The sequence below is a fragment of the Xenopus tropicalis genome, chromosome 5, assembly GCF_000004195.4.
Source record: "Xenopus tropicalis strain Nigerian chromosome 5, UCB_Xtro_10.0, whole genome shotgun sequence".
Lineage (NCBI taxonomy): Eukaryota > Metazoa > Chordata > Amphibia > Anura > Pipidae > Xenopus > Xenopus tropicalis.
The window spans coordinates 49,242,200-49,260,752 of record NC_030681.2 but is presented as its reverse complement, the minus strand read 5'-3'; the positions used below and the strand labels follow the sequence as shown (position 1 = coordinate 49,260,752).

The 18,553-nt window shown below is 40.0% G+C and overlaps 1 protein-coding gene across 1 annotated transcript in view; it reads left to right on the top strand.

Moving 5' to 3' along the window:
• adgb (androglobin) overlaps positions 1-18,043 on the top strand; it is a 101,565-nt gene extending 83,522 nt beyond the window's left edge. Inside the window, exons 30-35 of the mRNA XM_002936374.5 lie at positions 8,338-8,510; positions 14,398-14,562; positions 14,643-14,754; positions 16,089-16,182; positions 16,269-16,452; positions 17,780-18,043. Coding sequence (XP_002936420.4) covers positions 8,338-8,510; positions 14,398-14,562; positions 14,643-14,754; positions 16,089-16,182; positions 16,269-16,452; positions 17,780-17,971 — 920 coding nt within the window. The 3' untranslated portion in view covers positions 17,972-18,043. The remainder of the gene's footprint in view (positions 1-8,337; positions 8,511-14,397; positions 14,563-14,642; positions 14,755-16,088; positions 16,183-16,268; positions 16,453-17,779) is intronic.
• Positions 18,044-18,553: the final 510 nt, after the last annotated feature.

Sequence of the window (18,553 nt, the reverse complement as noted above, 5' to 3'; positions counted from 1 at the left end):
GGTATTGATTTCTACCATAATGGATGGAACCATTCTCTGGTCATAAATCAAACAGTGTTTGAAAAAAAATATTGTCTTTTTTTCTTTTATTGTCTTTTATTTGTTTTATGTCTTGTTCTTTACTGTGTAGTCCAGTAATTTGTAATGCTCTTGTTACTTTGGCTTACTGTATATGTACTCTAAATCTAGCACACAAGAGTTGTTCTTCAGGTGTTATAGATATAACTGCATAAGTTGTAGGATTTATAATTTCCAAAGTTGACATGTAGATTGCAATTACTGACCCTCTGACAAGCGGGGCCATTTCCAAAGTGTGCTGCAGGGAGCAGTCACAAAAAAACATTTTTACCTACAAAATAAATAAATTTGAACCCACCAACTACCTCATTATCCTCACTGCTGAAGTGTTCCCCTGAAATGCAAAACTGCACAGCAGGGTTGGGAGCCATTATGGTAATGCCACGTCCTATCTGAGTTTCCTGTTTGATGATGTGACCTGTCCAAACATTGTGACCACAAACCCTTCTGTGCAGTTCTACATTTTGTTTGGATTATGCATTTTGGTAGGCAGCAGAGGGGCCTGTGGTTGAAAACCCCTTGAGGTTTGTTTCCCTTTTAGAAGTTATGTCTTTCCACATGACTTATTTATTGGTCATGTACAATCATGAACTACATAATTAAAACATACTATGCCTTCTTCATATATTTTCTTAACCATTTGTAAAATGCAGTTCATGTCATCGTCACAAGACTTTGTCCTAATCTTCCCCATTACTAATTATTCTGCATGGAGGTTCCTATAAAACTGAACCTTTTAATTATATGATCTGCTTGATAACAAGATGGGAGTTAAGCATTCTCTTTTCTGTTTTCATTTGTTTTGCACTAAAAATACAAAATCTGTTTTCAGTGATTTATTTTTATACAGGTTGATATTATTTTATCATACAAGACTGTTAATCCCTGGGGTTTGTCATACATTTCATCAATTTGTTTATCTATAAGCAGAATTCCATGAAGTGGGTTAAAGATTGGAAAATTGCCCTGATGTACTGTATTATACTTGCTTCAGAGGAAAGCTAGGACTAGGGATAGTTTTGGGGTAGGTTCCTATTGGCATTTTAATGGTGTGACATTGCTAGGTGTTTGCCGTAACTGGTTGGTGCCATTTAAATATACTTCCCTTGGTGTCAGGCCATGCTCCATTTGCACATCCCCTCTTTTTTGCAAGAACATTGTAAATGTAATTACAATTAAACTCAATATATGTCTGTGCAAGAGTCGGAAACAGAGAACAGAAAGGAATAACAACAACAATTACTACTAGTACCTATAGATTCCTTTTTGTTATCCAAACTAATTAAACTGCAGTTCAGCTTTGGTGAATTGTAATAATACATGACCACCAAATCAGTTAGTATTGCATATGAAGCAGACATTCAGTGCCAATTGCGTGGTAAAACTGTGTGGCAGGGACACAGCATCTTTGCTTGGTAAAAAAATGATTTAGTACTGTACATCATATCTAGTAGCGGTTCCGAAATGTATATTGTAATGCAGTTTTGCTAATTAGTATAATTCTTCATGTCCACAAACCTGTATGAACACGAGAAAGTCCACAATACATTTTTTTTAAGTAAAAATGATGACAGCAAGTGATAATGAGATAAAAATGTGCAATGTACTTCCCGTTTAATTAGAAGTACAAATGGGATATTTTAAGCAGCACATAATGAAGCTAATAAAGTATTTAGCTTGACGTTTTTCTCTAGAGATATACTATTCGGCTATTTACTTATTCCCATAACACAACTGTATCAAATATACTCTGTATAATATTATGTATGGGATTTGTGAAAAATATATCCACTGTTTCATGCTACCTATGAACACGTACAGTGAGGAACATAGGTATTTGAACACTTAGAAATCATGGAGGGGGGAATTCTGGCTCTCAAAGACCTGTTACTCTGCCTTTAAAAAGTCCACCTCTACTCCACTCATTAATCTAAATTAGTAGCACCTGTCTGAGCTCTTTCAAGACACCTGTCCACCCCACAGACAGTCAGACTCCAACTACTACCATGGGCAAGACCAAAGAGCTGTCAGAAGACACCAGAGACAAAATTGTGGACCTCCACAAGACTGGAAAGGGCTACGGGGCAATTGCCAAGCAGCTTGGTGAAAACAGATCAACTGATTAACAGATCAACTGTTCATTTTTTGTTAGAAAATGGAATAGGCTAAAGACGACTGTCAGTCTCCCTAGGACTGGGGCTCCATGCAAGATCTCACCTCGTGGGGTATTCTGGAGGAATCAGCCCAGAACTACAAGGGAGGAGCTGGTCAATGACATGAAGAGAGCTGGGACCACAGTTTCAAAGGTCACTGTCGGCATGGTTTCAAATCATGCATTGCACGGAAGGTTCCCCTGCTCAAGTCATCACATGTCCAGTCCTGTGTGAAGTTTGCAAATGACCATCTGGATGATCCAGAGGGAGGCATGGGAGAAAGTCATGTGGTCAGATGAGACCAAAGTAGAACTTTTTGGTCTAAACTTCACTCACCGTGTTTGGAGGAAAAATAAGGATGAGTTGCATCCCAAGAACACCATCCCTACTGTGAAGCATGGGGGTGGTAACATCATGCTTTGGGGGTGCTTTTCTGCGAAGGGGACAGGACGACTGCACTGTATTAAGTAGATGAATGGGGCCATGTATTGTGAGATTTTGAGCAACAACCTCCTTCCCTCAGTCAGAGCACTGAAGATGGGTCCTGGCTGGGTCTTCCAACCTGACAATGACCCGAAACACACAGCCAGGATAACCAAGGAGTTGCTCCGTAAGAGGCATATGAAGGTTCTGGAGTGGCCTAGCAAGTCTCCAGACCTAAATCCAATAGAAAATCTTTGGATGGAGCTGAAACTCCGTGTTGCTCAGCGACAGCACCGAAACCTGACAGATCTAGAGGAGATCTGTGTGGAGGAGTGGGCTAGAATCTACAGAACTACAGGAAATGTTTGACCTCTGTTATTGCAAACAAAGGCTTCTGTACCAAATATTAATGCTGATTTTCTCAGGTGTTCAAATACGTATATGCAGCAGTGCAATACAAATATATTCTTTAAAAATCATACAATGTGATTTCCTGAATTTTTTTTTAAATGCTGTCTCTCACAGTGGGAATGCACTTGCAAAATCACAGGGAGTTCATACTTATGTTCCTCACTGTATAGGAACCCTTATCCGGAAAACCTTTATTCAGAAAGCTCCTATTTATGGGAAGGCAATATCACATAGACCCCATTTTAAACAAATAATTTTAATTTTTAAAAATGATTTTCTTTTTCTCTGTAGTAATAGAACAATACCTTGTACTTGATCCCATCTAAATTGCATGAATCCATACTGGTGACAAAACAATCCTATTGGGTTTATTTAATTTTTGAATAATTTTTAGTAGGCTTAAGGGCGAGGTTAGACGAAGCGTCTATCCTGTTTTCTCAGCCCTCTGCTTTTCTGCCAGCAGATCCACTTCTGTATGCTCCTCTATGTGCCTGCCTTAATGGCTATGGCTACTGCCGGTGTGGGCACACAGAAGAAAACGTGAAAGAGAACATTACCCACAATCTGCTCCGCTCTGTGTGCCCACGCTCGGATGTATGCTTTGTCTGCCCTTAGGCATGCGATCCAAACTACGGTAAGATACATTATCCCAAGGTCCCAAGCATTCTAGAAAACAAGTCCCATAATTGTAGTACATAAGCAATCTCAGGCTCAAAAATCCAGTATTGCCCTTTTGTAGAAATATTGTTTTCCATCTTTATTTTGCATAGAATTTTTTTTATCTAGTTTAAAAAAAACTCAAAAATCTCAAATTTCCACTTATTCAAGAAAAAACGCGAAGCTCATAAACCTGAAAAAAAATGCTGAAAAGCAGTGAAATAGCATTCTACCCTTTATTAAGTGTGGGGAGTGACCAGCTCATGTTTGACTGCAGGTATCCTTTACGTCTTACTGCCACTCACAGGGAGAGTCCATGAACATGTTAAAATGGATATAGAGGCCATAAATTTTTCAAAGGAGAAGGAAAGTCATTTTGGCATTTTACTGCCAATAGATTTACCACATTAGTGCCAGCTAGAACAATATTTCTATTCTAAAGAAACCATTAACATATCCGAGTAAACAGCTTTAGAAGCTTTCTCCCTTTGCTTAAGATAGCAGCTGCCATTTTAAAGGACATTTAAATTTAATCAGTGAACAGCCTCTTTGAAATGTGTCAATGCCTGCCACACTGGTTGTCCAGAGGTTAATAGGAAGGCTGCAGCATCCGCTTAATCACTTTTTGCTTTGATTCCTGGCATGCCAGACATGCTCAGTGGTTCTAAGCTCAGATTACTAAACTCGCCCCCCAGTCTAGCAGCCAGTGAAGAGATGGCATTGCTGGTTCCCATAGAAACTCAGCTCTAGCCGTCTGCTTCAAACCATTACAGTGCTCAAACAAAGCAGAACGTTTATCAGAGACAGTTGTGCCTGTGTGAGCCTGTGTTCTTGATGAAATGTATGTTGAATAAGGGTCTGTGTGTGTAGGCTGTTTGCAGATTTAAATGTAACTGATTATGTATCAGAGGAAAAATGGCCACTGGGTGAAAGCTGCTATTTGTTTTAGGAAAATGTGATGGTGCTGTAAAATGGAGGGGATATATGCAGTACAAATGATGCCATTTGGGTGGGGGAGACATGCTCAACCAGGGCCGGATTTGTAATCCCGCCGCCCCAAGGCCGCCCCAAGGCCGCCCCAGTCCGTCTTGCTCCGCGCATGCGCAAACGCACCATCGGCACCCCCACGCATGCGCAAACGCACGATCGGCATTCCCCGCACGCATGCGCGATCGATACAGCGTGTAAGCATTCGCATACGGAGCAGTTGGGGAGAGGTCCCCACTGCTCCGTATGGGCGAAAAAGCTTTAGATGGCGGGGCGGCATGCCGCCCCCAAATTTGTGCCGCCCTAGGCCCGGGCCTTTGCGGCCTCTCCGCAAATCCGGGCCTGTGCTCAACTGATATACATTGTAGGCAAATGTAGGCTTTACATACATACATATACATAAACAATGCAGAAGAACAGCACTCACAGGATTTACTGAATCAGTCTTCCAAAGGTTTATTTTGCTCAATGTTTTGTCAGAACAGGCAAACAGTCAAACAGCGCATATATTATATATGTGTCTGGAGCCATGTTTACACAAATCTGGTAGGAATCTCATTGGAAGATTAATAATAATAATAAATTCTCTACAAAGCTCCTGTAACACATAGCAATTTGTACTAATCATGTTAAGAGATGTTGGAATATGGGTAGTTCAGAGTTTATGCCCAGAACTTACCATATACATTTATGATTACAGCATGCCTAAAGAAGGTACCTGAGTAGTCCTAAAAGCTTATATTTTATTATCCAATAAATTTGCCCTTGCTAATTCTACATTTCCTATTTTGATCAATGGCTAACTAGGTACAATGCCCTGCTACTATGCTCATGGCGTGGCATCCACATGTACAGATGCACTGCACCTTTAACAGAGGGAAACATGTGCATGGGTATATTTGGTATATTTTGGACCGTGTGTGGGCTCCAAATCATCATCCTGATAGTTTTCATACCATGGCGATCAGTCATTTAGTCAGTCGGCCAGGTTAGAACATTTTGGTCAGATAACACTAAAATCTATGTGTATCTGTATTGTGTATCGGACGATATCCTTGGGGGACCTACAATGGATGTCACTTTTGAACAATTGGTGTCTGCCAACTATTTCATGTTCAGAACATCCTCAGATTTGTTATTTTAATGACTTTATCCTACAATTTCAATTAGAATGTTAATTTTAGAGTGTTGCATTTAAACATACAACCTGTATCTGAATATTCGTGGGATGAAGACTAAAATCTGAACGAGTGTGGCCTCCTTAATTATGGTCTTGTTTATGTGAAACCTTCATTGAACTATTTGGTGAACATATACTTTCATTTACCAGTCTTAAGTGCTAACATTGGCTTCATTAGAAAGTCACCACTGCCATCTAGAGGATTTTTGATTAAATAGCATAAAATAAATATCCCCCAAGTTAAAACAATCTTAATTAAATGCTAGATTTCCCATCGTAAGATAAATAGGTAATTATACATGATTGATGCAGATTAACTTGTTTTTTTTTACTTAAATAAGCTTTATCAGACAACCTTTTCAAATGAATGTATAAATTGCTTAGCAAGTACTAATCCTGTGGATTACCTAGCAGCATTAAAAAAACAGTAAAATTATAACCGTATTACGCAGGTAAGAATATATTTTTGACCTCTGTCGAAATGAAACTTCAAACTTCTATAAGAGCAAAGCCCATGAGGGTTTAAAGAGCAGAATAGCAGGTCAGTGGACCCAGCCCATGTGCCCAACTGAGTACAGCTGCTGGCAACTAAGGACCTGCAGAGCCACATGCAGCATAATAAAACTGTGCAGCACTTATAGAGGTTTATGTCAAGCTATTTTTGCAGCTCTAGCATGATATGTAGAGTAAGTTTATATGATCTCCCATGCTGTAATATATTCCATCCTGCCAGTTCAGATATAGTACATTTTTATGAAGTGGATGCTGGAAATCTTATTGCAACATCAATTGTTTGTGTGTCTTCAATAATTTACTTAGTATGCGGTATTATTTTTTTCACTATGTTGATGTCAAAATAATGACTGCCTTTCCAGATTGACCATAGAAGTCCAGATCACTGCAGTTTATTTACAATTGCACTTACAAAATGATTGGGGATGTCCAGGGGGGTCATGTCCCTCACTTCAATTTCCCATTCCCCTGGGATGCTGACATCCTAGGGACCCCATAGCCTCTTTGTGCAGGGTCAGGCCTGTTGACCTGGGTTGGGGACTGGGCAAATGCAAGGTTGGACAGACTTAGTAAATAATGAATAGGGTGCAAGTAACCCCCAATGCCAATTCTGGGGATGGTGGAGAATGACTCTACCTTAGAAAAAAAATACCTCCTATACTTTGACTTCTTATCCTATTTGCTAGTAAGGTAATGAGTCAGAAGTATCACCTTTAGCACTGTTTATTTTCTTAACTAGAATCAGATACAGTAAAAAAAACAAGTCCTTAAGACGCCCACATACTACCCCCCCCCCGCATCTACCCCTAATAAATACATCACTGCCAAACATAATAATTCTGTACTAAAGGGATTGTTCACCTTAAAATTAACTTTTAGTATGTTCTACAGAGTGCTAATCTAAGACAAATAATCTTCATTTTTAATTATTTGTGGTTTTTGAATTATTTAGCTTTTTGTTCAGCAGCTCTCCAGTTTGGAATTTCAGCAGCTATCAGGTTGCTAGGGTCAAATTTACCTAGCAACCAGGCAGTGCTTTGAAAGATAGACAGGAATATAAATAGTGGAGAGCCTATATAGAAAGATAAGTATTTAAAGGAACTAACTATAAAACTGTAACCTCACAGAGCAATAGTCTTTTTCCTGCTGGGGTCAGTGGTCCCCATTTGAAAGCTGAAAAGAATCAAAGGAGGACGGCAAATATTTCAAAAACTATAAAAATAAACGAAGAAATAAACGAATGAAAACTTGCTAAGAATAGTCCATTCTAAAAGTTTACCTGAAGGTGGAACAACCCTTTTATGTTAAAGGTGCAACAGTAAGGGGCTGATTTACTAACCCACGAATCCGACCCGAATTGGAAAAGTTCCGACTTGAAAACGAATATTTTGCGACTTTTTCGTATGTTTTGCGATTTTTTCGGATTCTGTACGAATTTTTCGGATCCAATACGATTTTTGCGTAAAAACGCGAGTTTTTCGTATCCATTATGAAAGTTGCGTAAAAAGTTGCGCATTTTGCGTAGCGTTAAAACTTACGCGAAAAATGCGCAACTTTTCGCGTAAGTTTTAACGCTACGAAAAATGCGCAACTTTTTACGCAACTTTCATAATGGATACGAAAAACTCGCGTTTTTACGCAAAAATCGTATTGGATCCGAAAAATTCGTACAGAATCCGAAAAAATCGCAAAACATACGAAAAAATCGCAAAGTACCGATCATTACGAAAAAAACGCAATCGGACTCCATTCGACCCGTTCGTGGGTAAGTAAATCAGCCCCTAAGGGTGCAACCCTTGGGGACTTAGCTCTTAGGACAGAAAATTATATCTTGCCTATTATAGCTATTTTAATAAACCTTAACTGTTATTTATATCCATTTCTTTTGTGGAGTTTTTGCTAACTCACTGCGTTTTATTTTTGCACATAATATAGATAAGCATGAGGATATGGCAGATTTTTTCAGCAGCAATGAGAGCCAAAAATCTATTGGAACACCAAAAACAGCCAAGAAAGGAAAAGAAAAGTCAGGTGAAAAGCCAGAGAAGTCTGCTAAAGAACGAGAAAGACTTCAGTCAGCCAATACGTCTAGACCAGAATCCCGAGTAGTACGTATGGCATAATTATTTGTTTCATTGTGTAATACATATTTTCTTGTGAATATTTCTATAAACATGCGCACAGTCCATTAAGCATTCCTATGTCACTAGCCACCACTGTATTTCTGCCACCATTGCTTCCCCTGTCTGTGTTTAAGGCTACATTGCTTGATGACCCTCACATTGTTAAGAACTGATAATGGAGGATTAGACTTTGCAAAATGGGATTGTATTATTAAAGTTTTACCTTATTATAGTGCCAGTGACAGCAGAACATTCACTGGGACTAGAGGGAGGTAGGATACAATATTAGCATGATGGGTGGAGATTAATGGCAGTTGTAATTGTATGTATGTAGTTGAAGCTTTTTTTTGCAGTTTAATAGGCAACTGGCCTTCCCCGGGAGCACTGCTGCCATAAGAAGAGTTAAAAAAAAACGGCCTCAGGCTGCACTCTCCCACAATTTTCCCAGGGCGGCAGTAAGCTAAGTTTGGCATTTCTGAGCTCTCTGCGCTAGTAATGTGGCTCCTCTCAACCCACTCTAGCACTAAAATACCCATAGCAGCCAATAATGTTTGCTTTTAAACAGGTTTGCAGTAAATGATACCGGCTGATTTCTCGCTATGGGTTATGCACCGGGGAAAAGTATCTTTTATTAACTAACTCCATTTATATTTATGTTGGGTTAAAAAACCCACCATACTGTTCTTCGACTTCAGCTAATTCTTCTGCTTTTTCTTCTTTTCTTCCACTTCTTATTCTGAGCTCCCCCCATTTTCTAAACGCTACTCCTCCTACAGTTTTAGGGGTACAACACCCAAACTCTCCACACTTCTTCACCCTATAGCAGAGCAGGTTGCTTGTGCTTTTCTAAGTGATCCCCCCCCCATCTTTTTGTGGGGCTGCTCCGAACACCCCAATTTTTCCATTGACTTTGACAGGGAAGATTTTCAAACTGCTGCCACTCTTACAGCTTTGAAGCTACACCCCCCAAACTTGAATAACATAATAATGGGGTCACCCTGAATGAAACAGTGACATTTGTTGGATGACCCCAAAGTGGGAGGGGTCAACAACAGCCAATCAAATTTCACCCCTTGACTTTTATGGGAAAATTGGGGGTCGGACCATACCATATTTTTGGAGGGGGGGGTTGGACCATAACATTTCTTGGGGGGCGGACCGTACCATTTTGTCAAAGAGGGGGTTGGACCGTACCATTTTTTTTGGAAGGGGGGGTTTGGACCATGCCATTTTGTTGGAGAGGGGTGTTGGACCATACCATTTTGTTGGAGGGGGGGGGTCGGACCATACTATTTGTTTGGAGGGGGGGCCGGACCATACAATTTTATTGGAGGGGGTTTCGGACCATACCATTTTTTTTGAGGGGGGTTGCACATTACAATTTTGTAGCTTCAAAGCTGTAAGAGTGGCAGCAGTTTGAAAATCTTCCCTGTCAAAGTCAATGGGAAAATTGGGGGGTTCGGAGCAGCGCCACAAAAAGACGGGGGGCGGGATCACCATTTTGTTGGGAGGGGGGGTCAGACCATCCCATTTTTTTGGAAGGGGGATTGGACCATACCATTTTTTGGAGGGGGGGGGGTCGGACCATTACATTTCTTGGGGGGTGGACCGTACCATTTTGACAGAGGGGGGGGGTTGGACCATACCATTTTTTGGAAGAGGGGGTTGGACCATACCATTTTGTTGGAGAGGGGTGTTGGACCATACCATTTTGTTGGAGAGGGGTGTTGGACCATACCATTTTGTTGGGGGGGGGTCGGACCATACCATATTTTTGAAGGGGGGGTCGGACCATAACATTTCTTTGGGGGGGGGGGCGGACTGTACCATTTTGTCGGAGGGGGGTGGACCGTACCATTTTGACAGGGGGGGTTGGACCGTACCATTTTTTGGAAGGGGGGGGGGTTGGACCATACCATTTTGTTGGAGAGGGGTGTTGGACCATACCATTTTGTTGGGGGGGTCGGACCATACCATATTTTTGGAGGGGGGGTTGGAACATAACATTTCTTGGGGGGGGCGGACCGTACCATTTTGTCGGAGGGGGGGGTGGACCGTACCATTTTGTTGGGGGGGTCGGACCATACCATTTTTTGGAAGGGGGGGGTCGGACCATACCATTTTGTTGGAGGGGGGTCGAACCATACTAATTTTTTGGAGGTGGCGTACTGTACCATTTTATTGGAGGGGGTGTCGGACCATACCATTTTTTTGAGGGGGGGTTGCACATTACAATTTTTTTAAGGGGGGGCGCACTGTACCATTTTGTCAGAGGGGGGGTTGGACCATACCATTTTGTTGGGGGGGTCGGACCATACCATATTTTTGGAGGGGGGGTTGGACCATAACATTTCTTGGGGGGCGGACCGTACCATTTTGTCAAAGAGGGGGTTGGACCGTACCAATTTTTTTGGAAGGGGGGTTTGGACCATGCCATTTTGTTGGAGAGGGGTGTTGGACCATACCATTTTGTTGGAGGGGGGGGGTCGGACCATACTATTTGTTTGGAGGGGGGGCCGGACCATACAATTTTATTGGAGGGGGTTTCGGACCATACCATTTTTTTGAGGGGGGTTGCACATTACAATTTTGTAGCTTCAAAGCTGTAAGAGTGGCAGCAGTTTGAAAATCTTCCCTGTCAAAGTCAATGGGAAAATTGGGGGGTTCGGAGCAGCGCCACAAAAAGACGGGGGGCGGGATCACTTAGAAAAGCACAAGCAACTGCTCCGCTATAGGGCGAAGAAGTGTGGGGAGTTTGGGTGTTGTACCCATAAAACTGTAGGAGGAGTAGCGTTTAGAAAATGGGGGGCGTTAAGAATTAGAAGAAGCAGAAAAATAAGTTGAAGTCGTAGAACAGTAGGTTGGGTTTGTCAAGTTGGTTGATACAGTTTCATGAAAACCCCTGTAACTAAAGATTGGACATACCATTTTGTTGGATGGGGGGGGGATCAGGCCGTACCATTTTATTGGAGGGGGGGTTGGACTGTACCATTTTATTGGAGAGGGGGGGTCGGAGCGTACCATATTTTGGAGGGGGGGGTCGGACTGTACCATTTTATGGTTGTTGGCTCCACCCACTTTTTAAAAATGCAGTCCCCTAGTGACCCTGGTGTTAATACTGTGAGCATGGCAGCAGGTTGAATTTCCTCATTAAAAGTCAAAAGGTAAAATCTGATTGGCTGTTGGTGGCTCCACCCACTTTTTCTAACTCTGAACCGCAGTTACCTGGTGACTAGCTCTGCAAAGTTTGGAGACCTTAGTATTAATTTTTAAAGAATGGCAGCAGTTTAAATTTAAACATATGAAGTCTATAGGTGAAATCTGATTGGCTGTTGTTGGTTCCACCCACTTTTTCTTACCTTGAATTGCAGTTACCTGGTGCCTTACTCTGCAAAGTTTGGGGACCCCGGCGTTATTACTGTGAGAAGGGCAGCAGGTTGCATTTCCACCGAGTCAATAGGTAAAATCTGATTGGCTGTTCACAGCTCTGCCCACTTTTGGGCATTCAACAATCATCATATCTTCATTCAGGCTAACCCCATGACTATCTGATTCAAGTTTGGGGAGTGAAGCCTCAAAGCTGTTGTTGGCCCCTCCCACTTTGCTGTTTTTTAAAAAAAAAACTTGAATGTGTTGTCACCCAGTGACTGACTGTGCAAAGTTTGGGAGCTCTGGCATCAAACCAATAAAAATCAATAGGTGAAATTTGATTGGCTGTTGGTGGCTTGGGCATCCAGCAACCATCATATTTTCATTCAGGCTGAGCCCATGACTATGTGATTCAAGTTTGGGGAGCGTAGCCTCAAAGCTGTAAGATTGGCAGCAGTTTCAATTTCCCCATTAAAGTCAATGGGTGAAATTTGATTGGCTGTTGTTGGCCCCTCCCACTTTGGGGTCATCCAACAAATGTCGCTGTTTCATTTGGGGTGACCCCATTATTATGTTATTCAAGTTTGGGGGGTGTAGCTTCATAGCTGTAAGAGTGGCAGCAGTTTGAAAATCTTCCCTGTCAAAGTCAATGGAAAAATTGGGGGGTTCAGAGCGGCGCCACAAAAAGACAGGGGGGCGGGATCACTTAGAAAAGCACAAACAACCTGCTCCGCTATAGGGCGAAGAAGTGTGGGGAGTTTGGGTGTTGTACCCCTAAAACTGTAGGAGGAGTAGCGTTTAGAAAATGGGGGGCGCTAAGAATAAGAAGCAGAAGAATAAGCTAAAGTCAAAGAACAGTATGTTGGGGTTTTCAACCCAACATAATAAACACCCCTTAGGATCTGTTATGTCTAAAGCTAGGATACATTAAGCCCTAAGTTCAACACATCAGTTAAACATAAGGCTGCAAAGGAAGGAGAACCTCCATTATATAATTTTATCATTTCCTGTGAAACTGATATTGAGACATACGTAGGTCCCTTAACTCTGGCCTGCAGGAAGGTTGTCTCTAGAGAGTCTCCAAGAGAGGGATGCGCAGCCTTGGTGGTGCCAGCGAGGGATAAAATATACATCACTGCACAGAGACAGTCAAGTCAGTAACTTGTGTTTGACAAGTTTGACAAGTTGTTCTTTTAGACATGTTGCTTTGGGTGCAGTGTATTTGTATGCCTCTAAATAGGGTAATGTTTTAATGTACAGGTGATGTTGCCCATAGCACATAGTCAGCTATTAGATTTGAATGGTCACCTACATGTTAGAAAACAAAACCAAAGATCTGATTGGTTGCTGTGGGCAACATCACTGGTAATGTTTGTGTCCAATTTTAATAAATATATCTCTAAGTCTGTCCTCATCTCTGTACGTGTTCTCTCTCCTATTTCTATCCAGAAAACATTGCTCAGTGTTTGCTGTTGCATGTCTTTCTGTTATTCTTATCTGCTCTAGTCTGCATTTCTCTAAAAGTTCCACAAAAAGTCTGAATGCTGAGTTCAGTAATGAAATCAGTGAAATAGAAAATGTGAATGTCAGACACCATATTGCACACACCTATTCAAACAGTACCCTGCAAATAATGGCTTTTATAAACAGTTTTCTATTCTTTTCAAAAGCTTTATTTTGTAATATTATACTAAAAATGTTTTCTTCCCAGTTAGTTATTTTTTGTTTTTTAACATTCTTCTGAAATTTAGATTTTAAACATAATTTTGATTAATTTTCTCCATATATAAATCAGTAATCTAGATTATTACATTTCTACGGTCTCATTTACAAGTGAAACTGAGCGCTCGTGTAGTGTCACATGTAGTGTACAAAATTCAGTTTTGAGCACAAGTTGCCATGTTTTTTTACCCAGCATCATTGTGGCGTCAAGGAAGGGGAGGGGGGATGTGTGTGATGCAATTGTGGTTTATGTGCTAAAACTCACACTCACAATATCCACAGATATTGGATAGAATTGTGCTAAAAATCTTCAATGTTTGTATGTCCCCATTTTGGAAGCTTGTAGTCAAAACAACATCTGTGCCTGATATTTAGGCACAAGTTTGTCCATTGATGCAGGCCACTATGGGAATTCTGGACCTATCGCCAACTTTTTATGGTGTTTTTTTTTGCACTCTCGCACCCTGGCCTGCACCCTGTGCAGAGTAGCCCAGCACAATACTTTTATAAAAACAAAATTAAGCTAAAGCATACACTGGTAGGGAATGTTAGCACATGGGTATGCTACTCCATTGAAGGGAAAACCTTCAACCTGCCAATTTTGTTAATGGAAACATATTTATAAGACAAACATTAACAGCATGTTTTATATAGAAAGAGAAAAATCTGGATGCTCCGCTGCAATAAAGATTTGATAGTTTTGTACAAACAAAGTCATTTCTTTTTGAATAAAAAAATAGAGTGGGTTTTCCTTCAGTTTTTCCTTTCTTTTTTGCTGTAGGCTCAACCGCAGTCAGAGTCACATAAGCCATGGTCGGTTTTGCGACTGGTCAGCGAGGGAAGTGAAGCAGACACTGTAGAAGTAAAGAAAGATACTGAGCGAATTGATGAGATCAGAGCCATGAAACAGGCTTGGGAACTGGCAGAACCAGGAAGAGCCATCAAGGTAACTGGAACTGTAGTTTGTTTTATTGGTTGTTTAACTCTCATATTGACAGTGCTAACCTTTGTCAACATATGTTATAGGCTCTTCAGTCACGTCTGAGATACATCAATAATTATATGCAAAAAGTGCCAAATGGACAGACAGAAGAAGATAAAAGTTCACAAGATCCCCAGATACTGTCTGGAGATGACAGTAAGTGTTACCTATTGTTTTACTGCTAGGGGTTCATGTTAAAAACTGTTACGAATTTTTAAATATGGCATTTCTGCTACTGCAGTGCACACTGACCTTAGAGTGCTCTACAGTGACAAGAATGCCTGCTCTCTTCCCATTGGCTGACATCTTTATGAAGAGGCATTGTTAATTAAAATAAAGAGGGTTCTCCACACTTTATAACTGGTGTCTGCAGATTTCAAACAGCAAGGGAAAGGGTTCCTTCTACTTGCATACAGTTAATGAAAGAATTCACAGGAGACTTTCACATTGTCCTTCTTGGTTCTCCCCACCACATCCACAACACGGTTCATAATTCCCCCACATACAGTAAATTAGTACATACTGCACTGGCCAGTACTGGGGGCCAATTCATCTTTTCATGGTCAAACTGACCACTCATTAGGCCATATATCATCTCCTTTCCTAGTCTATGTCTTATTGGGCTCATTCAGGTAAGTGATGGGGACAGGCAGAAAATCTTGAATCACTAAGGTTTGTACATGTTGCTCATGGCCAATCCAACATTTGTTTTTTAACCTTGCACTAAATGTTTTTACCTAATAAAACTGTTATTGTGCATTTAAAATGCACCTAAATTCAGTTAAAGGATCTATTTTCTACTAAACGATATATCCTGTAGTGGTTCTCTTTTAAAAGTCATATAGAGACTCTATTAGCTAAGACTGCCTAAAATGCAATGAAGATGTGATTGACGTCAGCCAGGAAGAAACATATTTTCACGGTTTAACCTAGTTTGATGGACGAAGAAGCGTGTCTTAGCCTAGCAGCTTTGAAGCCAGTAAAGAAATTAATTGGATTCATCACAGGGCAGTGGGCCTTACAGCCCATGAGCAATGAATCAGAGCTTGGATTAAACAGGAGAAATGAACTATATTGAGTGGAGCTATTATATTTAATAAAAATAAACAAACATTTACATGCATGTTTAACCACGCAGCATCTATGCCCTTTACTTGAGAACACTAAAACAAAACTTTCAATATAATTATCATGGGTTAAAAACATACACTCTTACTGCTTACTGAACTCGTATTTCCAGCATTTTTCTTATAGTGACCTCTTGGTTCAATGTATTAAATCACTAACATTTTTAAAGGTGCTGATACTCCTTGGAGCACGTGCCTATGGAAAAAAACCCATCAAAGGGCGTACCTAACATATGTCATCCGCAGTGATTTGGGCTTTCCTTGTCTACTTGTGTTGATGCATAGAGACGCAGATACTACATTTGGCACCTGCATTTATGATTGCCTTCATTTCTAATTTAAGTATACATTATTGTCTTGCAGCCATAGCCTCTAACCTGGTACAGGAGACTGCTGACTGTACAGTACCTACTACAAGCAGTGAATTGCAACCTTTGGCCCTAACTTCTTTTATGAGGTAATTAAAATAAAAACATATTATAACGCAGATACATTTGTAGTTGAAAATATTATTAATTGCCCTCTTTTTTATTTTTTACTTAGGAAAACCAGATCTGAGCCAGAATTAAGGGATGAATTTATTATTCATCAACAGGCAATGAAAAAAGCAGAGGAAATTCAAACTTTTAGGCAATTACGGGAAGAAGTCTTAGTGCAAAGAGAAGAGGAACAAAATGCCCGGAATTTGCTTAAGAAAAAAGTTATACAAGTTTATGAAGATTTACAGGTATCTGAATAAAAATAGTATTTGTGTAAATGTCTGCAGTAGTCATCTGCATATCCAGCATTTTGTTCATCTGTATTTGATGAGCTGTTTTTATTAGAGTGAGCATTGAGCATTGCTTTCATCCAAATGGATTGAGCAAAAATAAAAACATCATTCTGTAATTATAGTTCTATTCTGTAGTTAACAAAATAAAAATGAGGGTTGGGTTTGGGGTATAAATCTATTTTGGATTATTATTTTTGCACCTAAGATGCCAGGGGGTCTCTAAAGACTTGTTTATATGTATAAATATATTTTTTTAGTAGAACCTGGGGATACTACAGTGGGACTATAAGTTGCAGGAGGTACAATTTCATTTATTTGGCCAAACAGATGAACCCTAGAGTCCATGAAATAATGCCCCTTTTTGTCTAAATAAGTCATCAGATACACCCCAATTCACCTGATGGGCTGTGAAGCCCAACATTTGCTTCTTAAAATACCTGACTGGGCATGACGCAGTAATTGAGCTTTTTTCTTATGTGGAACACAACAGCGGGTGCATGATTTTTTTATAATTTGCAGATTATAGTCATGTGACATAAATTATATCACTAAGCACAAGGATATAATTTGCAGGATATTCCTGGCTCCTGTGTATTGTATATGTACATTTTTATTCATAGTTTTAAAAGTGTATGTAATGCTGTATATTAATCAGTGGATCAGGTGGATATATAAATAAAATACACAAATGCTATGAATAGCCTGTAAATTATATCTTTATCATGGAGCTCAGTGATGTCATCAGTTACAATTATTAATTTGTGTCACATGACTCAGAGCTGTATATTATGAAAAATAGTATATCACTATTTTAAAATATAAGGTTATTGGACGTTTACCTGGAGTTCCATAGCCTGTATAAAAGCACTCAGCTTCACTGGCTTCTAATATATTTATTTTTACAATAGGGGCTATATTATTCCCTGTATATGTATGAACTGTAATTACTTTTCAGTGCATAAAACACATACAGGACTAGCAAATATTTTTTTTTGATGACTGTATCATTTTATTCCGTTGCATAAAAATGAAAAAGGGGATATTGGCTGCCCAAATCCAGAGGGGGTAAATGCAAATATATTTTAGCACACTGACCCCCTGGTAGGATCCGTTGTAAATAAAATGACCCTTAGTCCAATTTCTTTTATCTCCAGCACAGCATCAGGGCAGCCTGGTAGATGAAGGTGCTAAGAAAAGCTGAAAGTGCTCCTTTGTTCTATTACAGCCTAGATTGTTATTTAAACATAATGTTTTGTGGATTGTTTATTTTTTTTTTTTGTAGATCTCCTTAGATAATGCTCGGGAGCAAATCCTAAGTGCCCGGGAGTCATACAGAAATAAGTTGTTGGAGGCTGAGCTGAAAAAACATGAAGAAATAAGTGCTCAAGAGGCAGCCCCTCAGGCTGAACCAGAAAAGAGCCCATCGGCACAAAAAAGGAAGAAAAGTGGGAGAAATTCAGCAAAAAAGAAGTAACGTACCTACCAAAAATGTACTGTAAGATTTTTACATATAAAGGAAATAAAGTAATTTACTTTGACTGCTGTATTTACTGTTATATCCATGGCTGAACTTAAATGCGCATTGATACCAGTATGCCTTGTCAGCCATTCATACATGACACTAAGGCCCCTGTTGGGACAAAGATTAAATATATTAAATATATTACTCAGTAGATCGAAAGACTGTGCATAATTCACAATACTGATGGGCTGTAACATTTTTTTAAGCATGCTTGTCATTCACTTATACATAGTTAGTACATTTCTGAAGCTTAGCTTATTAGTCATTTGCATTTGTGCATAATTGCTTAACTTGGTAAAGTAATATAAAGCAGAGTGCCATCGTCTATTTGTTTGTGCCTTGTCTTCATCTATACTAGTGCCACTTTGCTGGTTGCCCACCTATGGCAGTACAAAAGTGCAACAGGAACATGGCATTTCGCCTTTTTTTGTACCTTGCCAATTTTGTAAATGAAGCCCCTAACATTCTTCTTTCCCAGTTATCAATTGTTTTAAAAATGATAAGCAGTATAGGCTGTGTCCAGTAGATGGCAGC